At 43.9% G+C, this 24,030-nt stretch overlaps 1 protein-coding gene and 1 long non-coding RNA gene across 5 annotated transcripts in view; one reads left to right on the top strand and one right to left on the bottom strand.

Moving 5' to 3' along the window:
• Positions 1–24,030, bottom strand: part of LOC130276833 (uncharacterized) — a 98,944-nt gene that overhangs the window by 69,733 nt on the left and 5,181 nt on the right. Inside the window, exon 2 of the long non-coding RNA XR_008845259.1 lies at positions 22,215–22,312. This is a non-coding gene — a long non-coding RNA (uncharacterized LOC130276833). The remainder of the gene's footprint in view (positions 1–22,214; positions 22,313–24,030) is intronic.
• LOC130276832 (PRKC apoptosis WT1 regulator protein-like) overlaps positions 1–24,030 on the top strand; it is a 36,591-nt gene that overhangs the window by 7,481 nt on the left and 5,080 nt on the right. For 2 of the 4 annotated variants that reach the window (XM_056526744.1, XM_056526743.1), the window contains exons 2-4: positions 12,992–13,378; positions 21,533–21,604; positions 23,967–24,001. In XM_056526744.1, the coding sequence (XP_056382719.1) occupies positions 13,001–13,378; positions 21,533–21,604; positions 23,967–24,001 (485 nt within the window). In that variant the 5' untranslated portion in view covers positions 12,992–13,000. Of the gene's footprint in view, positions 1–10,658; positions 10,713–11,623; positions 11,678–12,991; positions 13,379–21,532; positions 21,605–23,966; positions 24,002–24,030 lie in introns of those variants that run through there. The other 2 variants (XM_056526742.1, XM_056526741.1) reach the window with 2 other exon arrangements.

The following is a 24,030-nucleotide window of genomic DNA, read 5'->3' as shown; positions in this document are numbered from 1 at the left end:
GTACCTGTGCTATTATATCATCACTGCACCTGTGCTATTATATCATCACTGTACCTGTGCTATTATATCATCACTGTACCTGTGCTATTACATAATCACTGCACCTGTGCTATTATATCATCACTGTACCTGTGCTATTACATCATCACTGCACCTGTGCTATTATATCATCACTGCACCTGTGCTATTACATCATCACTGTACATGTGCTATTATATCATCACTGTACCTGTGCTATTACATCATCACTGTACCTGTGCTATTATATCATCACTGTACCTGTGCTATTAAATCATCACTGCACCTATGCTATTACATCATCACTGTACCTGTGCTATTACATCATCACTGTACCTGTGCTATTACATCATCACTGTACCTGTGCTATTATATCATCACTGTACCTGTGCTATTACATCATCACTGCACCTGTGCTATTACATCATCACTGTACATGTGCTATTATATCATCACTGTACCTGTGCTATTACATCATCACTGTACCTGTGCTATTATATCATCACTGTACCTGTGCTATTAAATCATCACTGCACCTATGCTATTACATCATCACTGTACCTGTGCTATTACATCATCACTGTACCTGTGCTATTACATCATCACTGTACCTGTGCTATTATATCATCACTGTACCTGTGCTATTACATCCTCACTGTACCTGTGCTATTACATCATCACTGCACCTGTGCTATTACATCATCACTGTACCTGTGCTATTACATCATCACTGTACCTGTGCTATTATATCATCACTGTACCTGTGCTATTACATCATCACTGCACCTGTGCTATTACATCATCACTGTACCTGTGCTATTACATCATCACTGTACCTGTGCTATTATATCATCACTGTACCTGTGCTATTATATCATCACTGTACCTGTGCTATTATATCATCACTGTACCTGTGCTATTATATCATCACTGTACCTGTGCTATTATATCATCACTGTACATGTGCTATTATATCATCACTGCACCTGTGCTATTACATCATCACTGTACCTGTGCTATTACATCATCACTGTACCTGTGCTATTACATCATCACTGTACCTGTGCTATTATATCATCACTGTACCTGTGCTATTACATCCTCACTGTACCTGTGCTATTACATCATCACTGCACCTGTGCTATTACATCATCACTGTACCTGTGCTATTACATCTTCACTGTACCTGTGCTATTATATCATCACTGTACCTGTGCTATTATATCATCACTGTACCTGTGCTATTATATCATCACTGTACCTGTGCTATTATATCATCACTGTACCTGTGCTATTATATCATCACTGTACCTGTGCTATTACATCATCACTGTACCTGTGCTATTACATCATCACTGCACCTGTGCTATTACATCATCACTGTACCTGTGCTATTATATCATCACTGTACCTGTGCTATTACATCATCACTGTACCTGTGCTATTACATCATCACTGTACCTGTGCTTTTACATCATCACTGTACCTGTGCTATCACATCATCACTGTACCTGTGCTATTACATCATTACTGTACCTGTGCTATTATATCATCACTGTACCTGTGCTATTACATCATCACTGTACCTGTGTTTTATTATTACATCATCATTTCATCACATTACTGTACACGAATTACATGGTTGCCTTATTACATTACTTTTGTTATCACATCATCACATCACATTTTTCTACCCATGTTATTACATCACTGTATCTGTGTTATTATGCCATTGTTTTTCTACATCACTGTACCTATGCTATTACATCATCACTGTATCACTGACTATGTTGGTTCTATGGAAATATAGTTTTCTATTACTTTATGGTTATATCACAACGGCTGTATGATTACTTTGATTGTAACAGTCAGTCTTAACAGTTACATCACCATAGTGCCTTTGATGTCCTGCATCAGTCCCCTGCTGCAATCCTTTTCTTGCCAGAAATTGTGATGCCTGGGCCCAGTGTGACATCAGGGCCCACTAGTGTCACACTGCCCAGGGATTGGCTGAGGAGCAGTATTACACTCTGGGCCCGACATCAGTCCCGGCCCAGGTGTCGTGATTTCTGACAAGAAAAGGATGGTAGCAGGGAATAAAGCGGGACACCAGAGGCACCATGTAGATGTAACTGTAAAGACTGACTGTTGCAATCAAAGTGGGCCCTGATGTCACTCCGGGACCAGGTGTCATGATTTCTGACAAAAAGATTGCAGTGAGGGACCGAAGCGGGATACCAGAGGCACCGTCGGAATGCTGGAGTTAAGTAAAGGGATATTTTTTAATGTGCTGTCAAGAGGGAAAAGTTCCAAAAGTGGAGAATTATTAGGGTTTTTAAAAAATGTTGTCACAAATTCTGGCGCACGACACATGCAACACCAAGGGGGAGATTTATCAAAACCTGAGCAGAGGAAAAATTGCCCAGTTGCGCATAGCAACCAATCGGATTGCTTCTTTTATTTTTCAGAGTTCTCTTTTAAAATTGGTTTCTATGGGCAACAGGGCAAATTTTCTCTGCACAGGTTTTGATAAATCTCCCCCCAAAACTCTACAAAATCTACTCAGAAAAGCCATAGTAAATTAGGCCCATTGAGGGAGATTTATCAAACCTGTGTAGAGGAAGAGTGGTGCAGTTGCCCACAGCAACCAATCAGATGGCTTCTTTCATTTTTTTTTCAGGCCTCTTTAAAAATGAAAGAAGCGAGCTGATTGGTTGCTATCGGCAACTGCACCACTCTTCCTCTGCACAGGTTTTGATAAATCTCCCCCATTATGTTTATTTTGTAGGTCCAAACAATTACAACCATACCCACTTTACACTCTGTTCCAAATTATTATCCAAATTCTATTTAAGTATCACAAAGATTAAATATTCTGTTTTTCAGTTTAACTCATGGATGGCATTGTGTCTCAGGGCTCTTTTGATCACTGAAAACAATCTCGGACACCTGTGATAATTAGATTGCCAGGTGAGCCAAGTTTAAGGAAAAACTACTAAAGGTGAGTGTTCCACATTATTAAGCAGAGCACCATTTTCAAGCAATATGGGGAAGAAAAAGGATCTCTCTGCTGCCGAAAAGAGTAAAATAGTTCAATGCCTTGGATGAGGTATGAAAACATTAGATATTTCAGGAAAATTTAAGCATGATCATCGCATCAAGAGATTTATGGCTGATTCAGAGCACAGACGGGTTTGTGCAGATAAAGGCACATTGAGGAAGATTTCTGCCAGATCCATGCATCGGATCAAGAAAGCAGCTGCTAAAATACCATTACATAGCAGCAAACAGATATTTGAAGCTGCTGGTGCCTCTGGAGTCCCACGGACATTAAGGTGTAGAGTCCTCCAGAGTCTTGCAACTGTGCATAAACCTTCTATTCGGCCACCACTAACCAATGCTCACAAGCAGAGATGGCTGCATTGGGCAGAAAAATACATGAAGACTAATTTTCAAACAGTCCTGTTCACTGTTGAGGGCTGTGCAACCCTGGATGGTCCAGATGGATGGATTAGTGGATGGTTGGTTGACGGCCACCCTGTTCCAACAAGGCTGAAACATCAGCAAGGCAGTGGTGGAGTCATGTTTTGGGCTGGAATCATGGTAAGAGAGAGCTGGTCGGCCCCTTTAGGGTCCCCGAAGGTGTAAGGATGACCTCTGTAATTTATGTGGAGTTTTTGACTGACCATTTTCTTCCCTGGAACAGAAGGAAGAACTATGCTTTCCGTAATAAAATTATCTTCATGCATGACAATGCACCATCTCATGCTGCAAAGAATACCTCTGCATCAATGGCTGCTATGGGGATAAAAGGAGAGAAAGTAATGTTGTGGCCTTTATCCACACCTGACCTCAATCCTATTGAGAACCTTTGGAGCTTCCTCAAGCAAAAGATCCTTGAGGGTGGGAGGCAGTTTACATCCAAACAGCAGCTCTGGGAGGCTATTCTGACATCTTGCAAACAAATTCAAGCAGAAACTGTTGTGAAGCTGCTATAAAAATAAGGGGTCCTATGTTAAAATGTAACATGACCTGTTAAAATGTTTAAAAAGTTAAAATGTTGTTAAAAGTTTGATTGAAATGGCTTTTGATTTCAGTAAATATGCTGCAAACACAACAAATGCCAATTTTCAGTTCTTTACAACCTATAAAGAATTTTGAAACTTACTGTGTGTAATAATTTGGAATAGTGCATTGTAATTCTTTTTATGTTTAAAAAAAAAAACCTGTTATCATTAGGAGGTTTGTTCAATAAAATTAGAATTTTACTCTTAATAGTTAATAACATGAGAATTATGCTGACTGTTATTTACATCAATTATTTAGGTAAATGAGAAAAATATCATTTGCATTATAATTTGGAACAGGGTGTATATAGGTTTTATTTTACTACTTTGAAAAAAAATATAAATTTTGTAAGAAAATCAGTATGCTTAATTTGTTCTCTTCTGACCCCTATAACACTTTAGGGACTTATTCCCATTTATTAACATTCTTACTTATTTTATTTACTATTCACATTTTATTCACTGGTAGACTATTACATACAATGGTTCGATTGCAAACACTGAACAACGCTGTACCATAGAACAGCATTGATCAGTGTTATCGGCGCTCCATTACTACAGGCTGCTGAATCTGCCTGCAGGATTGGAGCGCTGATCAATGGAGATGGAGGCAGGTAAAAGCCCTCTGTCTGTCCTCTCAGCTGATCAGGACCACATGCTTTTGGTGTGGGAGTTCTGATCAGCTTTCTCGACCTACCTGCATGGTATTTGTGGCACTTTTAGATTCATTACATGACCTGACCTTACTCCTAGCCGCCTGCCTTAAGAGCTCCTGCTACATTCCTGTCCGCGCACCTTTGCCACCAGCCCTGACCTCCTGCTGTCCTTACCACGTCTTGCCTAATCCCTCCTGTGCCTCGCTTCACCTCAGCTGCCTGTGTGGTTGAGTTATGCCAGGGGTAGCGACCTGGGTGCTGCCTTCCACAGCAAGACCATCCCGCTTTGTGGCAGGCTCTGGTAAAAACCAGCGGCACCTTAGACTCCACTCCCTGGCATAGCCCATGTCATCTGCCACACAGATCCAGGGGACCCACTACCTCCAGAGTGTTTAGCCAACTGCCGTGAGTCTTTACGGGAAGATCCGGCCATGGATCCTGCTGAGGTACCTCTGCCTGAAGTTTCGGATCTTCCCTCTGTCGTGGTCCTTCAAGTCAATTGTCTGCCATAATACAACAGCTTCTTGCCTTGCAGCAACAACAGCAGCAGCTGCAACCTGCCCCAGTCTCTCCACCTGTTCCTGCAGCTCCTGCGGTATCCAAGCTTCATTTACCCTTACCCACGAAGTATGATGGTGATGCAAAGATGTGTAGAGGCTTCGTTCCTCAGTGTTCCATGCATCTGGAGCTCATGGTGGATCAGTTCCCGATTGAACGAGCTAAGGTGGCGTTTGTGGTCAGTCTTTTGTCTGGAAAAGCCCTGGCCTGGGCTACCCCTCTCTGGGATCATAATGATACGGTTTCCTCTAACTTGACAGCCTTCCTTGTTGAATTCCGCAGTGTATTTGAAGATCACTGCTGAGACAGCTCTTTTGAATCTCTGCCAAGGGAATTCCTCCGTTGGCGACTAAGCGGTCCAATTCCGCACTCTTGCCTCTGAACTGGCTTGGAACTATGAGGCCTTAGAGCTACATTTAAAAAAGGATTGTCCAGTAGAATCAATGACAATGACAGTCATTGATTGATGACCCGCTGCACATGATCATCTGTCTACCCTGTGTGAATTAATCCCTTTAGCCACTCAAACTGATGTGCGTTTTGCTGAGAGGCAGGAAGAACTGCATATGGAGAGAGAACCTGCCCAAACATGGCAATTTCCTCGCTTGGCACCCGTGTTCCAACGTCCACATTTACAGTCTTCTTTGCCTCTTGCCAAAGAGGCTTTTCAAGTGGACTTTTCTCGCTTAACACAGCTGGAAAGATCCCGACAACGCAATGAGAATTTGTGCCTATATTGTGCCAGTCCGGAGCATTTTATCAAAGACTGTTCTATACGTTCCCAGCGTCCAGGAAATGCTCGCACCTAGAACACGTAGGAGAGGCGTCCCTAAGTGTGAAAACTACCTCTCCTCAAGTGACCATTCCTGTTGAAGTCTATACCTGCCAAGTCTTCATTCATCACTGCATTTTTGGACTCTGGTTCCGCTGCGACTTTATTGATGCCTCCTTGGTCCATAAACATCAGCTTCCTGTGACTCAGCTTGCCAAGCCCTTGTATATTTCTTCTGTTAATGGACAAAATCTGGACTGTGAAGTTCTATTCCGCACAGAGCCTCTCGTCATGCAAGTAGGAGTCTTGCACAAGGAAAAAATTGTGTTCTATGTGCTTCCACATTGTACTTCGGAGCTTCTTCTCGGTCTACAATGGCTTAAATGTCATTCTCCACAACTTGACTAGAAATCTGGTGAAATCATACGCTGTGAACAGTTTTGGCAAAATCACTGCCTTGTGCCAGTCCAGTCTAAAGCAGTCTCTTCTCATCCTCCTACGCCTGGTCTGCCTCTACCATATCAAGATTATTCAGTTGTATTCTGTGAAAAGCAGGCCGAGACCCTACTACCACATCGTCCTTTTGATTGCCCCATTGACACACAGCCCATGCCTCCTCGTGGAAGAATATATCCATTATCTGTTCCAGTGACTCAAGCTATGGCTAAATACATCCAAGAGAACCTCCAAAAGGGATTTATTTGAAAATCTTCCTCACCGGCTGGAGCCGGTTTCTTCTCTGTCATTAAGAAGGATGGTTCTCTCCATCCTTGTATTGACTACAGGGGACATGACAAGATCACGATAAAGAATTGCTATCCCCTACCTCTGATCTCTAAACTTTTTCATTGTCTTTGGGGTGCTAAGATCTTCTCCAAATGAGATCTGCGTGGAGCTTTTAATCTAATTCGTATCCGCGAGGGTGATGAACGGAAAACTGTTTTTAATACCTGAGATGGACACTTTGAGTATCTTGCGATGCCTTTTGGTCTCTGTAATGCTCCAGCTGTCTTTCAAGAATTTGTCAATGACATCTTCCGAGACCTGCTCTACTCATGTGTTGTGGTATACCTAAATGACAATTATGCCCAATTATGTCAGTCTTGTCCTTCAGCACCTCTGGGAGAACAAGCTTTACGCCAAACTGGAGAAATGCCTATTTGAGAAATCTAGCCTCCCGTTCCTCCATTACATTGTCTTTTATCAAGGCCTACAGAGGGATCCTGAAAAACTGACTGCGATATTGGATTGGCCTTGCCCTACTGGTCTACAGGCTATACAACGCTTTCTGGGATTTGCCAATTATTATCGCCAATTCATTGCACATTTCTTTTCTTTAGTTGCTCCGATTGTGGTTCTTACTAAGAAGAACTCAAACCTCAAGACTTGGCCTCTTGAGGCCGAAGAGGCCTTTATTCATTTAAAGACTGCATTTGCCCTTGCTCCTGTGCTTATTAGACCTGATCCGGAGAAACCCTTTGCTTTGATAGATAGCATCTTAGGTAGATGCTTCAAGGGCAAGACTGTAACCTGTGGTTTCTTTTCTAAGACTTTCTCTCCTGCTGAGAGGAACTACTCCATTGGAGATCGAGAACTCCTTGCTATTAAGCTTGCCTTGGAAGAATGGAGACATTTGTTAGAAGGGTCTCCTCATTAGTGTTGCTCGCGAATATTCGCAATTCGAATATTATTCGCGAATATCGCATATTCGCGAATTCGCGAATTTCGCGAATATAGTGCTATATATTCGTAATTACGAATATTTTTATTTTTTTCTTCACAGTACACATCACAGTGATCATCCCTCTCTGCTTCCAGCTTGTGTGGTGTAAAGAAGGCTGTAATACTACTGTTTGAGACTGGCGTGCGACAATTCGCATATGCGAAAAATTAACATATGCTAATTTTCGCATATACGAATTATCGCGAATGTTAAATTTTGTATATGTTGATATTCACATATGTTAATTTTCGCATATGCGAAAATAAAACGAGAATATAACGAACATGCGAATATTCGCGAATATATGACGAATATACGTCCATATATTCGCGAATATTCGCGAATTCGAATATGGCCTATGCCGCTCTACACTACTCCTCATACTGTCAGCATCTACTCTGACCATAAGAATCTCCTTTACCTCCAATCTGCTCAGTGATTGAATCCTCACCAGGCAAGGTGGTCTCTTTTCTTTTTCAGATTAAATTTCTTCATTCATTTCAGCCCCGCTGTCAAAAACGTCAGAGCCGATACTTTTTCCAGGTCCTCCGATGTCATAGGAACGAACTCCACACCTAGGCACAATATTCCTCCAGAGCGTTTGATCTCAGCAGTTCCTGACGATCTTCAGCAAGTTCCCCCTGGGAAATTCTTTTTGCCTGTCAAACTGACATGTAAAGTCTTGAATTGGGGCCATTCTTCTTTGCTGGCTGGTCACCCTGGAATACGAAAGACCATTCAACTAATCTCCCGGCATTACTGGTGGCCGCATCTTGAACGCAATGTCACCGATTTGGTCCGTACCTGTGTTACCTGCACTCGGGACAAGACTCCTCAGCAGAAACCTGGGGGACTCTTACAGCCTTTACCCATTCTGGAGACACCCTGGTCCCACATAGCTATGGACTTTATTACCGATCTGCCTCCCTCCTGTAATAACACGGTCATTTGGGTGGTGGTTGATTGATTTTCCAAGATGGCTCATTTGATTCCGTTACCAGGTCTTCCATCTGCTCCACAGCTGGCGAAGCACTTTCTTCAACATATTTTTCGTCTTCATGGCCTCCCAAATCATATCGTCTTGGATCGTGGAGTGCAGTTTGTTTCCAAATTCTGACAAGTTCTCTGTTCCTGTCTTGACATCAATCTGGATTTTTCCTTTGCCTTCCACCGTCAGCCCAACGGTCAGGTGGAGAGGGGGAATCAAATTCTGGAGACTTATCTTTCATTTTGTTTCTGCTCGTCAGGACAATTGGGTCGACCTTCTACCTTGGGCTGAATCTTCCTATAAGGATTCTGAGTCCACGAGGACTTCTCTATTTTTTGTTGTTTATGAACATCATCTTCGTTCTCCTCTTCCAGTTCCAGTTTCCTCTGGTATGCCAGCTGTTGATGAACTCGTCCGAGACTTCTCTTCCATTTGGCAAAAAACTTGACATTCTTTGTCTTTTGCCTCCTCATGCATGAAAGCTCAGGCAGATAAAAAACAGAAGACCTCCTCCGTCCTCCTCTCCTGTGATAAAGTTTGGTTATCCTCCAGATACATTTGTTTCAAGATTCCCAGTTACAAGTTGGGTTTCTTAAAAACTCAGATTGCCTTCTTCTCTTTGTACTCTTTGTCTCTCTTCAAGCCTCTTGTCATCAACAGATTCTCTCAGAAGAATTTTTTTCCCACACCTGTCTCTGGTCCGACAGATGTCTATGAAGTCACAACCTGTGCTCCGGCCCCTTCTGTCTCTTCTCCACGCGCCCGCATGCAAGTCCCAGCCTGTCTCTCACCTCCGTGCTCTCCTGCTTCCCCCGTCCTTCCTCAGTGCCGGCGCGTGTGCCCCCCGCCTCCGAGGGCGAGCGCGCGCCAGAGCTCTTTGATTTAAAGGGCCAGTGCGCCTGTAATTATGTTTTGCACCTGCATCTTTTTTTCTAAATACCTGCACCCCCCACACCCCACTGCTGGATCTTTGTTGCCCTAGTGTCAGGACAAAGCGTATATGTGTTACCTTGCCGTGCTCCTGACCCTTTCATTCCGTGACCTGACCTTGCTCTTAGCCGCCTGCCTTTAGACCTCCTGCTACGCACCTGTCCACGCACCTGTGCCACCAGCCCTGATCTCCTGCTGTCCTGACCATGTCTTGCCTAATCCCTCGTGTGCTTCATTTCACCTCAGCCGCCAGTGTGGTCGAGTCGTGCAAGGAGTAGCGACCTGGGTGCCGTCTGCCGCAGCAAGACCATCCCGCTTTGTGGCAGGCTCTGGTAAACACCAGCGGCACCTTAGACTCCGTTCTCTGGCACGGCCCACATTACCTGCCACACAGATTAAGCGGATCCACTACCTCCAGTGTGTCCTGCCTACTGCCGTAAGTCTTTACACACGTAGCACAACTGTAGTAGGTTTCACGCAGTTGGAATTCCTCCCTCTTGTGTGTGACCCTATCCTAAAGGGGGTTTTCCGCTATTGCATACATTGGCATATTCATCAGAAAGGGTCTGACTGCTTTGACACTTACTGATCCTTAAAGGGGTACTTAGGTTAGCAAAATGATTCCTATTTTGTCCCCTCATGGCAAGACCAACTGTATTGTGATATACTGTCTATACTAAGCTTAGAGAAAGCTGGACAGGCACTATTGCTATAGACAACCCTGAAAAAACACAGGTAATTATAAGAAACCCTTATGTAGTCCATAGAGAGGTAAATTGCGGTGGTTCATAAACCTAAATGTCCAAACAGTCCAACATAATAAAGCTAGGACAAGCAAAGAATAGGATGCACTCACAGGTTAAAAGCTTGAAAAAGCATGCGACAGTGAAAAGTGCCTCTGGATTTTTTCATTCAGTGTCTCGATGACCACGGATTCTCTCTCCACCTGTTCCAGGCATGATTTTTAAAGGATCTGAATAAAGATTAAAGCTTTTAACCGGTGAGTGCATCCTATACTCTGTTTCTACTAGCTTTATTGTATTGTAATATACACTTATTACCTGTACTGGGCCATTTTCCCTGTTTGAATATGCCCTCCCACTTTGTACTGACTTTCAGCATCCTTGCCTTGTAAGCCATGCCCCTTTTTTTACATCATTCTGCCATGCCATACCCCCTTTCTACCATTGCCCAACAAAGTCACCCCCTCTCTATCATAGCTCATGGAGCAATAACCCCTTTAAGACCCTTTTACATGTGCTGAGGGCTGCATGATGATGAAAGCTGATATTGCTGATTGACACTGATTTAATGAGCCTTTACACAGTTCAGGCCATACAAACAATTGCTGAATTGTAAGACTCTTAAATCTCATCATGGTTGGCCTGATTACTGACTATTTTACACAGGCCTATTGTAATGTCTGTTCATGTGTTTTTATATTTTTCTGTTTTGGTGTTTATTCAGACATTAATTTTGTGCCTATATCAGTTTTCTTTGCTATTCTCTCTGGCTGGGGAATAGTTAATGCTCTGAGCCAATTGCAATTCGCGTGTGGCTATTTTAACCTGAGCTCTCCTGCACTCTGTGCTGGTTATTTGGGCATTTGTGTATTAGTGCTACTCTAACTATGACTGTTTTAGACTATGTTTGTTAATATCTGAGTTTTTCCATGGCTTAATATTCCTGTTTTGATATAGATTTTAGTCTGCTTGGTTCTTAGTACATTTGTTGGTTTTTAGAATTATGTATGTCTGTTCTTCTTTACCTTATGATATTTTTCTCTGTGTTCACACTGAGAATTGTGCTTGTATTCCTCCATGTTTTGGAATTTGGCTTTTGTGGAGTCTGTTCAGACTCATCTGGTTCACTGTCTAGTGTTTCATGTATTATATTTCTGTTTCCTTCTAGGCCAGTATCCTGATCACATGGTGTAGTGTGCCTGCTGACTAGAAGTCTATCTGGGTAGTGTTCTATGTTTACTTGACCTGTGTAATGTTTTACATTCAGTTCATTTGTTCATCCCGCATTTGTTCAGGTTAACACAAGTGAACTTGCTGTCAGATTCCCTTTAACCCCTTGCCGCAAATGGATGTTCACTAACGTCCATTTGCGGCTCCCGAGGTATGACGCGCACTCAGCAGGTGAGCATGCATCATACCAGGTAGGTCCCAGTTGCTATAAGTAACCAGGACCCACTGCTAATGCCGGACATCACCGATTGGGCTGATGTCAGGCATTAACACTTTGGACGCTGTGATCAAACTTGATTGCCGCATCTAAAAAGACAGCAAATATTGGAGGTTAGCTTAGTGGTGCTATTCGGGACCGCCGCAGTGAAATCGCAGTGTCCTGAACAGCTTGCAGGATGCGGGGAGGATGCCTACCTGCCTCCTCACTGTCCGATCGCCTAATGACTGCTCTGTGCCTGAGATCCAGGCAGGAGCAGTCAAGCAGTAGAAATAATGATCAATGCTATGCTATGGCATAGGATTGAACAGTGTGAGAGATCAATATAAAGCATGTTATAGACCCCTATGGGGGCTATAACATTGCCTAAAAAAAGTGAAAAGAAAAAGTAAGTAAAGATCCTTTAACCCCTCCCTTAATAAAAGTTTGAATCACCCCCTTTTCCCATTTAAAAAAAACAACTGTTTAAATAAAAATAAACATGTGGTATCGCCGCATATGTAAATGTCCGAACTAGAAAACTGCACGGCCAATGGAGTATGCGCAAAAAAAAATTACAAAATAGCGTATTTTTGGTCACTTTTCATATCATGAAAAAATTCATAAAAAGCGATCAAAAAGTCCGATCAATACAAAAATGAGCCCTCATACCACCCCGTACGTGGAAAAATAAAAACATTATATGGGTCAGAATATGACAATTTTAAACATGTTAATTTTCGAGCATGTAGTTATGATTTTTTCCAGAAATACGACAAAATCAAACCTATATAAGTAGGGTATCATTTTAATCGTACATACCTACAGAATAAAGATAAAACTGATGTCATTTCAAAGTAGAATTGGTGGCACAAAAAATAAGCCATCATATGGATTTTTAGGTGCAAAATTGAAAGGGTTATGATTTTTAAAAGGTAAGGAGGAAAAAATTTAATTGCAAAAATAGAAAACGCTCGGTCCTTAAGGGGTTAACAAAACCTTCAGATATAAAAAAGCCACTAGTGGGTTATAAAAGAGGTTAATATTGCTGCTGTTCTTTACACAACATTCTGTGATGTATTGTGTATATAGTAATAATCTTTCTTCTAGAATCCAAAGATGTCGAGAGATGTGAAGAGTAACAGTACAGAGCAAGTTCCGTTTATGGAAGAATGGAAAGCTCGGAGAGAGAGAATGAGGCTCCGCTCATCTTCAAGCCTCACTGGGAGCAGGTCCATAGATAGCCAGGCTCAACAGGAAGTGGAACTCCAAACACAAACCCAGTCCTCACATAGAGGACAAGCATGTGGTAAAGATCTTGCTTCCAAGAAAGTCCAGTCCCAAGCTGCTTTAGATGTTGAAGCCCATGATCCAGTCACTTCAAAAACCAAGGAGAAAAAAGGGAGTCCACAGAAGAAGCATCGCACCCAAATTGAAAAAAGGAAACTAAGGGAGAAGCGACGACCAACAGGAATAGTTAATCTGATTCAAACAGCTGTAAGAGCACTTATAACCCTATAGAGTTTCTGTGATTATGTTAATAGCGGTAAAATGTGGCAAAAATGTGAGTGGTAAATAGTGAGTTGCGCATACAGCAAGCAAAAAGCGTATCCATTCCTTCAGTGATTGGCGTTGGTGCATCTGCATCTGAAATACGATGCGGATACGCTACGTGTGATCCTACCCTTAAAGGGGTACTCCGCCCCTAGACATCTTATCCCCTATCAAAAGGTTCTCGCTCCTGCACCTGAAATTTGTTTAGAGCGTCGGTGCAGCGCCAGAGGCTCGTGAGGTAATGGCCACACACCCTCAATCCAAGTCTATGGGAGGGGGCGAGACGGCTATCACACCCCCTCCCATAGACTTGCATTGAGGGGGCGTGGCCATGACATCACGAGCGGGCATGGCCATGATGTTACGAGCCTCCCCCCCGCATCGCCAGTCATCTGGCACAGAGCAAAGTTAGGGTGCCACAGCAGAGATCGTGGTGGTCCCCAGAGTTGGGACCCCCGCGATCAGACATCTTATCCCCTATCCTTTGGATAGGGGATAAGATGTCTAGGGGTGCAGTACCCCTTTAAGGTTGATTGTTTTCACAACTTTTAATTGCATATATCATGAAGAAATATTGATTATTTAAGGCTGTTTATATGGGGCCTCAAATTACATAGTGCTGCGACTGAATGGTAAGTTAAAGGATACATTATATTAATTGCAGCAACAAATTTGTATTGCTACAGTGCATTTAAAATAAAATAACACCTATGCAAATAGTCTACATCAAAAATGTGTTTTCAGTGTAAAAGACTAAAACATAGATCCTATATTGTTTGATCCTGCAGTCACATGGTTTTTATTCTAATGAATCAGGGGGCACAGTGTATAATTACTTGGGTATAATAATAATAATATTTTAATTTTAGAGGGCTTATGTGCATTTTCATTCATTGCAGGGGGTAGAGGGTGTTTCTCAATTGGGGGGTACTCATTACAGGATACACAACCTTATTAATTTCAGTGGGCACACTGTCAGATTAAAAAACTTTATTTTATATGTTGTACATCTTGGCAAAACATTAAAGGGGTCATCCAGGAAAAAACTTTTTTTTTATATATATCAACTGGCTCCAGAAAGTTAAACAGATTGGTATATGACTTCTATTAAAAAATCTTAATAATTTCAGTACTTATGAGCTGCTTGTAACGCCGAGCACTCCGGGTCCCGCTGTCCCCCCAGAGCGCTCGTGGTGTTCTGCTGACAGCAGCGCTCCGGTCTCTGTCTCTGACCGCGAGCGCTGCTGTGTTCATGCCGGCGGGGACGCGATCCGCGTGGCTGGTCATGTCCGCTCGCGGATCGCGCCCCGTTCCGCAACGATCCTGCCACTGCTTCTGTCCAGTCCTTATTCTCCGAAGTATGCAGCGTCTTCGAGGAGCCAGCCCGGGCTTCCTCTGCCGAGACGGCTCTTCTGGATCTCGTCCAAGGCAGCTCTTCAGTGGGCGAATATGCTATCCAGTTCTGCACCCTCGCCTCTGAGCTAGCTTGGAACAATGAGGCCATCTGCGCGACCTTCAAGAAAGGTTTATCCAGCCACATCAAAGATGTTCTGGCCGCACGAGAAATTCCTGCTACCTTGCCTGACCCATCCAGTTGGCCACCCGCATAGATATGCGTTTCACAGAAAGACGCCAGGAGCTCCGCCAAAAAAAGGATTTTGTTTTCACCAGGCGGTTTCCTCGCTCGGCACCTCTCTTTTAGAGTCCTCTGCAACCTACCCCTGTGCCTCCCGCCGAGGAGGCTATGCAAGTGGACCGGTCTCGCCTGACCCAAGAAGAGAGGACTCGCCGCAGAAATGGAAATCTGTGCTTGTACTGCGCCAGTACTGAACATTTCCTTAAAGACTGCCCTATTCGCCCTCCGCGTCAGGGAAATGCACGCTCCTAGTTAACGTGGGAGAGGCGTTACTAGGTGTGAATTCCTCCTCTCCACACCTGACTATTCCAGTGCGGATTTCTCCATCTGCTAACTCCTCCTTCTCTGCGGTGGCCTTCCTGGACTCTGGTTCTGCAGGAAGCTTTATTGAAGCCTCGTTCATCAACAGATTTAGCATTCCAGTTTCCCGTTTCATCAAACCCTTCTTCATCTCATCTGTAAACTGAGAGAATCTGGTATGCACTGTGCGTTACCGCACAGAACCCTTGCTCATGACCATTGGAGTTCTCCATCAAGAAAAATTTGATTTCCTTGTTTTGCCGAATAGTACCTCGGACATTCTGCTTGGCTTGACCTGGCTCCAGCGTCACACTCCTACCCTCGACTGAACCACTGGGGACATTAAGTCCTGGGATGCTTCCTGCCACAAATGTTGCCTTAAGTCAGCACCAATCAGCCAAGTCCCCATCGCTACTCCATTGGTTGGCCTTCCTAAGGCCTACCAGGACTTTGCTGACGTCTTTAGTAAAAAGCAAGTGGAGGTCTTGCCACCACATAGACCCTACGACTGTCCTATTGAATTGCTCCCTGGTACCACACCGCCCCGTTGCAGAATTTATCCTCTCTCCGCTCCAGAAACTAAGGCCATGTCTGAATACATGAGAGATTTCATTAGGAAGTCTTCTTCACCAGCCGAAGTGGGGTTCTTCTTCTTTGCCAAGAAGAATGGTTCACTACGCCCCTGCATAGACTATCGTGGCCTCACTAAAATTACAGTAAAGAACCACTACCCTCAGCCTCTCATCTCTGAGCTCTTTGACCGTCTGCGCGGAGCAAACGTTTTTACAAAGCTTGACCTCAGGGGGGGCCTATAACCTCATCAGAATTTGTGATGGAGAGGAGTGGAAAACCGCTTTTAACACCAGAGATGGCCACTTCGAATATCTCGTCATGCCATTTGGACTTTGCAATGCCCCTGCAGTCTTTCAAGATTTTGTCAACGAAATCTTTCGGGACTTACTGTATACCTGCATAGTTGTCTATCTAGATGACATCCTAATTTTTTCCTCCAACCTTGAGGAACACCGGCTCAATGTCCGTCAAGTGCTCCAGCGCCTTCGTGTAAACTATCTTTACGCCAAATTAGTAAAATGCCTTTTTCAACGCAGCTGTCTTCCTTTCCTGGGATACCTGGTCTCTGGACAGGGTCTTCAAATGGATCCTGACAAGCTCTTCGCGGTCTTGGATTGGCCACTCCCCTCTGGACTTCGTGCTATCCAGCGCTTCCTGGGATTCGCCAACTACTATCGTCAGTTCATTCCTCACTTCTCCACCATCGTTGCTCCTATTGTGGCACTGATGAAGAAAAACGCGAATCCGAGGTCTGGCCTTCCCAAGCGGATGAAGCTTTTACTCGCCTTAAGGCCGCCTTCATTTCTGCACCAGTCTTGTCTAGGCCAGATCCACTGAAACCTTTCTTCCTTGAGGTTGACGCCTCCTCAGTAGGAGCCAGGGCCGTCCTTCTTCAAAGAACCGCTAAGGGAAAAAATGTCACTTGCGTTTTTTTCTCCAAAACTTTTTCTCCTCCTGAAAAAAACTATTCTATAGGAGACCGTGAACTGTTGGCCATCAAGTTGGCACTTGAAGAATGGAAACATCTCCTGGAAGGGTCCCTTCACCCTATCACCATCTACACTGACCATAAAAATCTGTCCTATCTTCAGTCTGCCCAGCGTTTAAATCCTCGCCAGGCCAGGTGGTCGTTGTTCTTTGCCCGCTTCAATTTTCAAATTAATTTTCGTCCTGCAAACAGGAATATCAGGGCTGATGCCTTATCACGTTCCACCGATGCCTCCGAAGCCGAGACCCTTCCTCAGCACATCATACCTCCTGAGTTCCTGATCTCTTCTGCACCTGCTTCTCTGGTGCCAGTTCCTCCAGGAAAAACTTATGTTCCTCCATGTCTTCGCCTCCAGACTCTCACATGGGGTTATTCCTCCCATCTGGCTGGTCACGCCAGAATTAAAAAATCCATACAGATGATTTCCAGACACTACTGGTGGTCTTCCCTGGAAAAAGATGTGACTGATTTTGTACGGGCCTGTACAGTATGTGCACCTGATAAAACTCCACGCCAGAAGCCTGCAGGTCTTTTCCCCCCCCTGCCGGTGCCTGAACAGCCATGGTCCCACATAGCCATGGACTTCATCACGGACCTTCCTTCATCTCATGGCAACACCGTCATTTGGGTGGTCGTTGATCGTTTTTCCAAAATGGCTCATTTTGTCCCACTTCCTGGCCTTCCTTCTGTGCCACAGTTGGCAAAGCAATTTTTTCTTTCAATTTATCTCTAAATTTTGGAGAGCACTTTGCACTTCTGCATTTCTCGTCCGCCTATCACCCTCAATCCAATGGACAAGTGGAGAGAGTGAACCAAATTCTTGGTGACTACCTGCGACATTTTGTCTCCTCCCGTCAAGATGATTGGGTTGACCTGCTGCCTTGGGCCGAATTCTCGTACAATTTCAAGAATTCTGAGTCTTCCGCCAAATCTCAATTTTTTGTAGTATACGGCCCTCACCCGCTGCCCCCACTCCCCATTCCCACTTCATCTGGAGTTCCTGCCGTAGATGAATTAACTCAGGACTTCTCATCTGTCTGGAAGGAGACTCAAAAGTCGCTCTCACTGGCCTCATCTCGCATGAAGAGACATGCGGATAAGAAGAGAAGAACTCCTCCTGTCTTTGCCCCTGGTGATTGCCCCTGGTGACAAAGAATGGCTCTCTGCCAAATACATTCGGTTCCGGGTCCCTAGCTACAAGCTGGGTCCTCGTTACCTCGGGCCTTTTAAAATCAAAAATCAAATTAATTCTGTCTCCTACAAGCTCCACCTTCCTCCCTCTCTTTGTATTCCTAACTCTTTCCATGTCTCCCTTCTCAAACCCCTTAACCGTTATTCCCCCAAGATCACCGCTCCTGCTCCTTTCACTGGGTCCTCTGACGTCTTCTCGGTGAAAGAGATCCTCGCCTCCAAGATCATCCGAGGTAAAAAAAAAAAATTCTTATTGATTGGGAGAATTGTGGCCCCGAGGAGAGGTTGTGGGAACCAGAGGCCAATATTCTTGACAAAAGGGGGGGGGGGTACTGTAACGCCGAGTGCTCCGGGTTCCGCTGTCCCCCCGGAGCGCTTGCGGCGTTCTGCTGACAGCAGCTTTACCGTCTCTGTCTCTGACCGCGAGCGCTGCTGTGTTCGTGCCGGCGGGGACGCGATCCGCGTGGCGGGTCATGTCCGCTCGCGGATCGCACCCCATTCCACTCACCCTCCTCCTCCGGTGTCGGTTTCGTCCCGGCATGCGTGGCCCTGCTCCCTAGGGCACGCGTGCCGGCTTTCTAAGATTTAAAGGGCCAGTGCACCGCTAATTGGTGCCTGGCCCAATTAGTCTAATCACCTCCCTGACTCATAAATACCCACTTATCCTTCCTGTCCTTGCCGGATCTTGTTGCCTTATGCCCTGAGAAAGGGTTTAGTGTGTTCCCTTGCCTGTGTATCCGGACGTTCTGCTGTTGCCCCTGACTACGAACCATTGCCGCCAGCCCTGACCTTCTGCTACGTCTGACCTCGCCTCTATCTAGTCCTTGTGTACCGTGCCAGTCTCAGCTGCCAGAGAGGTCGAGTCGCTACTGGGGGACACGACCTGGTAGTTACCGCCACAGCAAGTCCATCCCGCTTTGCGGCGGGCTCTGGTGAACACCAGTAACTACTTAGAACCGATCCCCCAGTACGACCCGCGCCATCGCCTCTCTGTCACAGAGGATCCACCTCCTGTGTCCTCACCAGCCGCCAGTCCGGATCCTGACACTGCTGAAGTTGAGTTGTTCTTTTCTGTCTAAGTGCTTTCTGATGACACCTGTCTCGGCAACTGTCCAGAGTAGAAGCAAATCCCCATAGCAAACCTCTTCTACTCTGTGCAGTTCCCGAGACAAGCAGAGATGTCAGCAGAGAGCACTGTTGCCAGACAGAAAAGAACAACTCAACTTCAGCAGCTGATAATTAATGGAAGGATTAAGATTTTTTTATAGAAGTAGTTTACAAATCTGTTTAACTTTCTGGAGCCAGTTCATATATATAAAAAAAAAGTTTTTTCCTGGAATACCCCTTTAACGTTTCTAATCTACTTCATAAAAATTGTTCACCTCCTTTTTTATAGAAACCATGACTTTAAAAAAACAAAAAGACCACTGGCTGCTGCATCCTATTTGTCCCTGCTGAAGCACAGGCTGGGACAAAGTCCAGGATTTAAAGGAAAACTGTCACATGTTCACTCCGGCACTGGCCACAGGTACTGATGGATAGTGTTGGGGACGCTGATTCTTTTGATCCCTACCTTGCCCTGATCCGTCCGGCCGTTCACCTGCAATCTTAGTTTTTCTATATATATATATACAAATGTGGCTGTAACTGGCATGGGCGGGGTTTTCAGGAGCTTAGTGGCACTGTGACATCAGCGCCGCCAGTCCGCAGTGCCGCCCGCATATGAATATTCAAACCCCTCCCTCCAGCTCTCCCTCTCCCCGCCGTTCCTAACTGGTCTTCACTGTGCATGTGCCGCTTCCTGACATGCGCAGTGAAGACCAGTAAGGAGCGGCGGGGAGAGCCGGGAGGGGGGATGAATATTCATAATTGGGTGGTGCTGCAGTGCCAGTTACAGCCACATTTGCATACATAGAAAAACTAAGTTTGCGGGAGAATGGCCGGATGGATCTGGGCAAGGAAGGGATCATATGAATCAGCATTCCCCACTTTATCCATCAGTGCATGTGGTTAGTGCGGGAGTGAACATGTGACAGTTTTCCTTTAAGGCTCATCTTTGCTCACTCCTGTCCTGTCTAACAGACTCCTGTCTGAACACAGAGAGTAGCGGTTAGGTGAGCAGCCCGATGCTGAATGATGGCGGCTCAGTGCTTACCCTTCCTGAGGATGTCAGAATGAGTGAGCAGCAGATTTGAAAGCCAAATACAGAAGCTAGACACATAAAAAATTAAACATTAACAATCTGCAGGACCTATGAGCATTATTTTTTAACTTACATTGGTGGGGAATGGTGTATTAAATGTATTATGGGGGCACATTGTTTATTATAATGAATTTCATGGGGTACGGTATGTATTATATAAACAATTTCAGGGGACATAGTGTATATTATAATATGTTTCAGGGGTATGGTGTGTATTATAATGCATTTTAGGGGCACTGTGTATAAGTTAATGGGGGGAATATACAAAGACTGCACCTCATTTTCAGAAGTGTGTTTGGGCTTTTGAAAATTTGGGGCAAATAGCACAAAAAGCAAATCATTTAACACCAAGTATACTTGTGACCCAGAAAGGGGTGCTAAACCTTTGAAAATAGGGTGCTAATAGCACAAAAAGCCTAACTACACCCTAACCATGCCCTAACCACACCCCTTTAAAAAAAAAAAACTAAATCAGGTGCTAAATATCTGAATATGTGGCGCAAATATTGTGTGCAACATTTTAAGCAAATGTGGTGCAGCTAAAGCAAAAAAGGGGGTGTTAAATTCTTTGAATAACAACAAATGCTGCACTTACCAATTCTAGCTAAATCTTTTTGCTTTACAACAATTGTGGGTGGGGTGACAAGACATGACAGCAGGGGCATATGAGATGATGGTTGTTTTTTTCTTAACGCACTTTAAATGTGATTAGCATGAAACAGCAGTCACCTCACACACCTGTGATGTTGTGTCTTTACTCCTACCCTCTCTCTACGATTTGTGTAAGTGTGTACTAAAGAATGAAGATTCAGCTACAATTGGTGAGTGCCACATTTGTTCTTTGTTTATTCCCTGGATATGTTATTTGCAAATGCACCTTTGGTTATCTGAATCGTGACCTATTGGTAATATCAGTCTGTTTGGGTGATTTTTGTCCCATGTAATACGGCCCTAAATCATATGCCAGTCCAGATCACTATTTAAACTATTATTCAGCCACTAGACTAGATTAACTTAAAAAAAAAAAAAAACAGAGCCCCGACCAGACTTTTTAAAGAAAGCTGATCTGCACTGCCAGACACAGCTAATGGAGCAGAGTTGCACTGCTTCTGGGTACAACGTACCCTGATTTTTTAGAAATCCATGTGCTATATACATATCATGTATAGTGCTTTATAATGAATAACATATATTATTGTTTTGTAGGACACTGATGTAAATGAAGATATTAATGCAAATAATGAAAATATAGATCAAGACACTCTTATACAGAACCAGGTAAGGGGCAATCCTATATATGTTCACCTAGAATCAACAATAGTACAGTATTGTTCTGTTCTATATATAACAGTGCTGTCTTTCTTGTGACAAACATAAGCACTAGTGTTGCTCGCGAATATTCGCAATTCGAATTTTATTCGCGAATATCGCATATTCGCGAATTCGCGAATATTCGCGAATATAGCGCTATATATTCGTAATTACGAATATTCTTTTTTTTTTTTTTTTTTTTATATATTTTTTTTTTTCACAGTACACATCACAGTGATCATCCCTCTCTGCTTCCAGCTTATGTGGTGTAAGAAGGCTCTAATACTACTGTGTGAGACTGGTGTGCGAATTTTCGCATATGCGAAATCTGCATATGCTAATTTACGCATATGCGAAGTTTCGCATATGTTAATTTTTGTATACACAAATTTTCGCATATGTAAATCTTCGCATGTGCGAATATTCGCAAATGCGAAAATAAAACAAGACTATTACGAATATGCGAATATTCGCGAATATGACGAATATTCGTCCATATATTCGCGAATATACGCGAATTCGAATATGGCCTATGCCGCTCAACACTAATAAGCACCAAAGAAGTAAGTGCACTTACTAAGGCTTGACATCCGAGTTCCCCTTTCACTACCACCTCTAAGGGTAATACAGCTAGAAATATCCTGGGTCTTCCATTGATGATTATAGACCTGATAACTGCGAGAGAAGGGAACAGAAGCTTTTCTAGTTATAATTTCCCTTTCACTACACTTTATCAATGTTGGTCTTATTTGCTGTAAAGCTGTCATAAAGGCAGATCCTGTATCGCACCAGACAAAAGTATAGGGCTACTATACTGAGGGGTTTTCTCAAGAATTTAGGTCAGATAGATATTGAGAACCCACTCTTTATTCTATTAAATCCAGCAACCTGACCCAGTATTACTCATGTAATACTGTCCTCTAAATGGCAGCTACAAATAATATTACAATAATGGTTTCCAAAAAGCCAACCATTGATACCCCTTAGAGAGTCCAGCTACATATGCTCTTGTAGTGCATGGGTCCCCTTACACTAAACTGGCAGTGTGATGACTAGTGTTGCTCTCGAATATTCGCAATGCAAATTTTATTCGCGAATATAGCACTATATATTCGCAATTATGAATATTCGTTGTTTTTTTTCACAGTACACATCACAGTGATCACCCCTCTCTGCTTCCAGCTTGTGTGGTGTAAAGAAGGCTCTAATACTACTGTGTGAGACTGGCGTACAAATTTTCGCATATGCGGAAATTTGCATATGCTAATTTTCTCATATGCAAAAATAAAACCCGAATATTACGAATATGCGAATTTAGTGAATATATGACGAATATCCGTCCATATATTCGCGAAATATCGCGAATTCGAATATGGCTTATGCCACTCAACACTAGTGATGACATAGTAAATTATTAATAAAAACATATACAGTGACCCCCCCGACCTACGATGGCCCCGACATATGATCAAATCGACATACGATGGCCTCTCAGAGGCCATCGCATGTCGATGTTAGCATCGACATACGATGCTTTTTTATGTCGGGGCCATCGCATTAAGTGCTATCCGGCAGCACAAAATGCTTAAGCTGCTGCCGGATAGCAGCTTAATGTTCCCCGTGTAGTGCGGTGAGTATTACTTACCCCTGCACGATGCTCCGGGGTGCCCTCCGGGTCCAGCGCTGGTCTTCCGGTGTCTTCTCGGCCCTCTCCGATGACATCAATACGCTGCTGCGCACGTCATCCAATAGGAATGCCGTACGCAGCGGCATAATGACGTCGCTATGCAGGCCCAGTAAGGCCTTGCGGAAGACAGCGGAGGACCGGAGAAGACCAGGAGAGGACCGGAGAAGACCAGGAGAGCCCAGCAGAGGCCCGGGGTCACCATCGCGAGCGGCGGGGACACCATCACGAGCGGCGGGGACACCATCGCGAGCGGCGGGGACAGATGAATACAGCTTCCTATACTTTACATTGCACAAATCCCTCAACATACAATGGATTCGACAAACGATGGCTCGTTTGAAACGAATTACCATCGTATGTTGAGGGACTACTGTATATATATATATATATATATATATATTTATTTATATAATTTGGTTTCTGTTGCTTTGCAGGAACTGGTTTCTGTTGCTTTGCAGGAACTGTGGATATCAGAGGGAACTTGCCTTAACACACACACAAATATATATATATATATCTTTATAAAACTTGGTTTCTGTTGCTTTGCAGGAACTGTGGATATCAGAGGGAACTTGCCTTAACACACACACAAATATATATATATATATATCTTTATAAAACTTGGTTTCTGTTGCTTTGCAGGAACTGTGGATATCAGAGGGAACTTGCCTTAACAGGTTTGTATTCAGTTTGGTCTACATAGGTC

Source organism: Hyla sarda, chromosome 6 (assembly GCF_029499605.1).
Source record: "Hyla sarda isolate aHylSar1 chromosome 6, aHylSar1.hap1, whole genome shotgun sequence".
NCBI classification, from domain to species: domain Eukaryota; kingdom Metazoa; phylum Chordata; class Amphibia; order Anura; family Hylidae; genus Hyla; species Hyla sarda.
The sequence above is the reverse complement of the archived record's forward strand: the minus strand, read 5'-3'. Positions and strand labels throughout refer to the sequence as shown.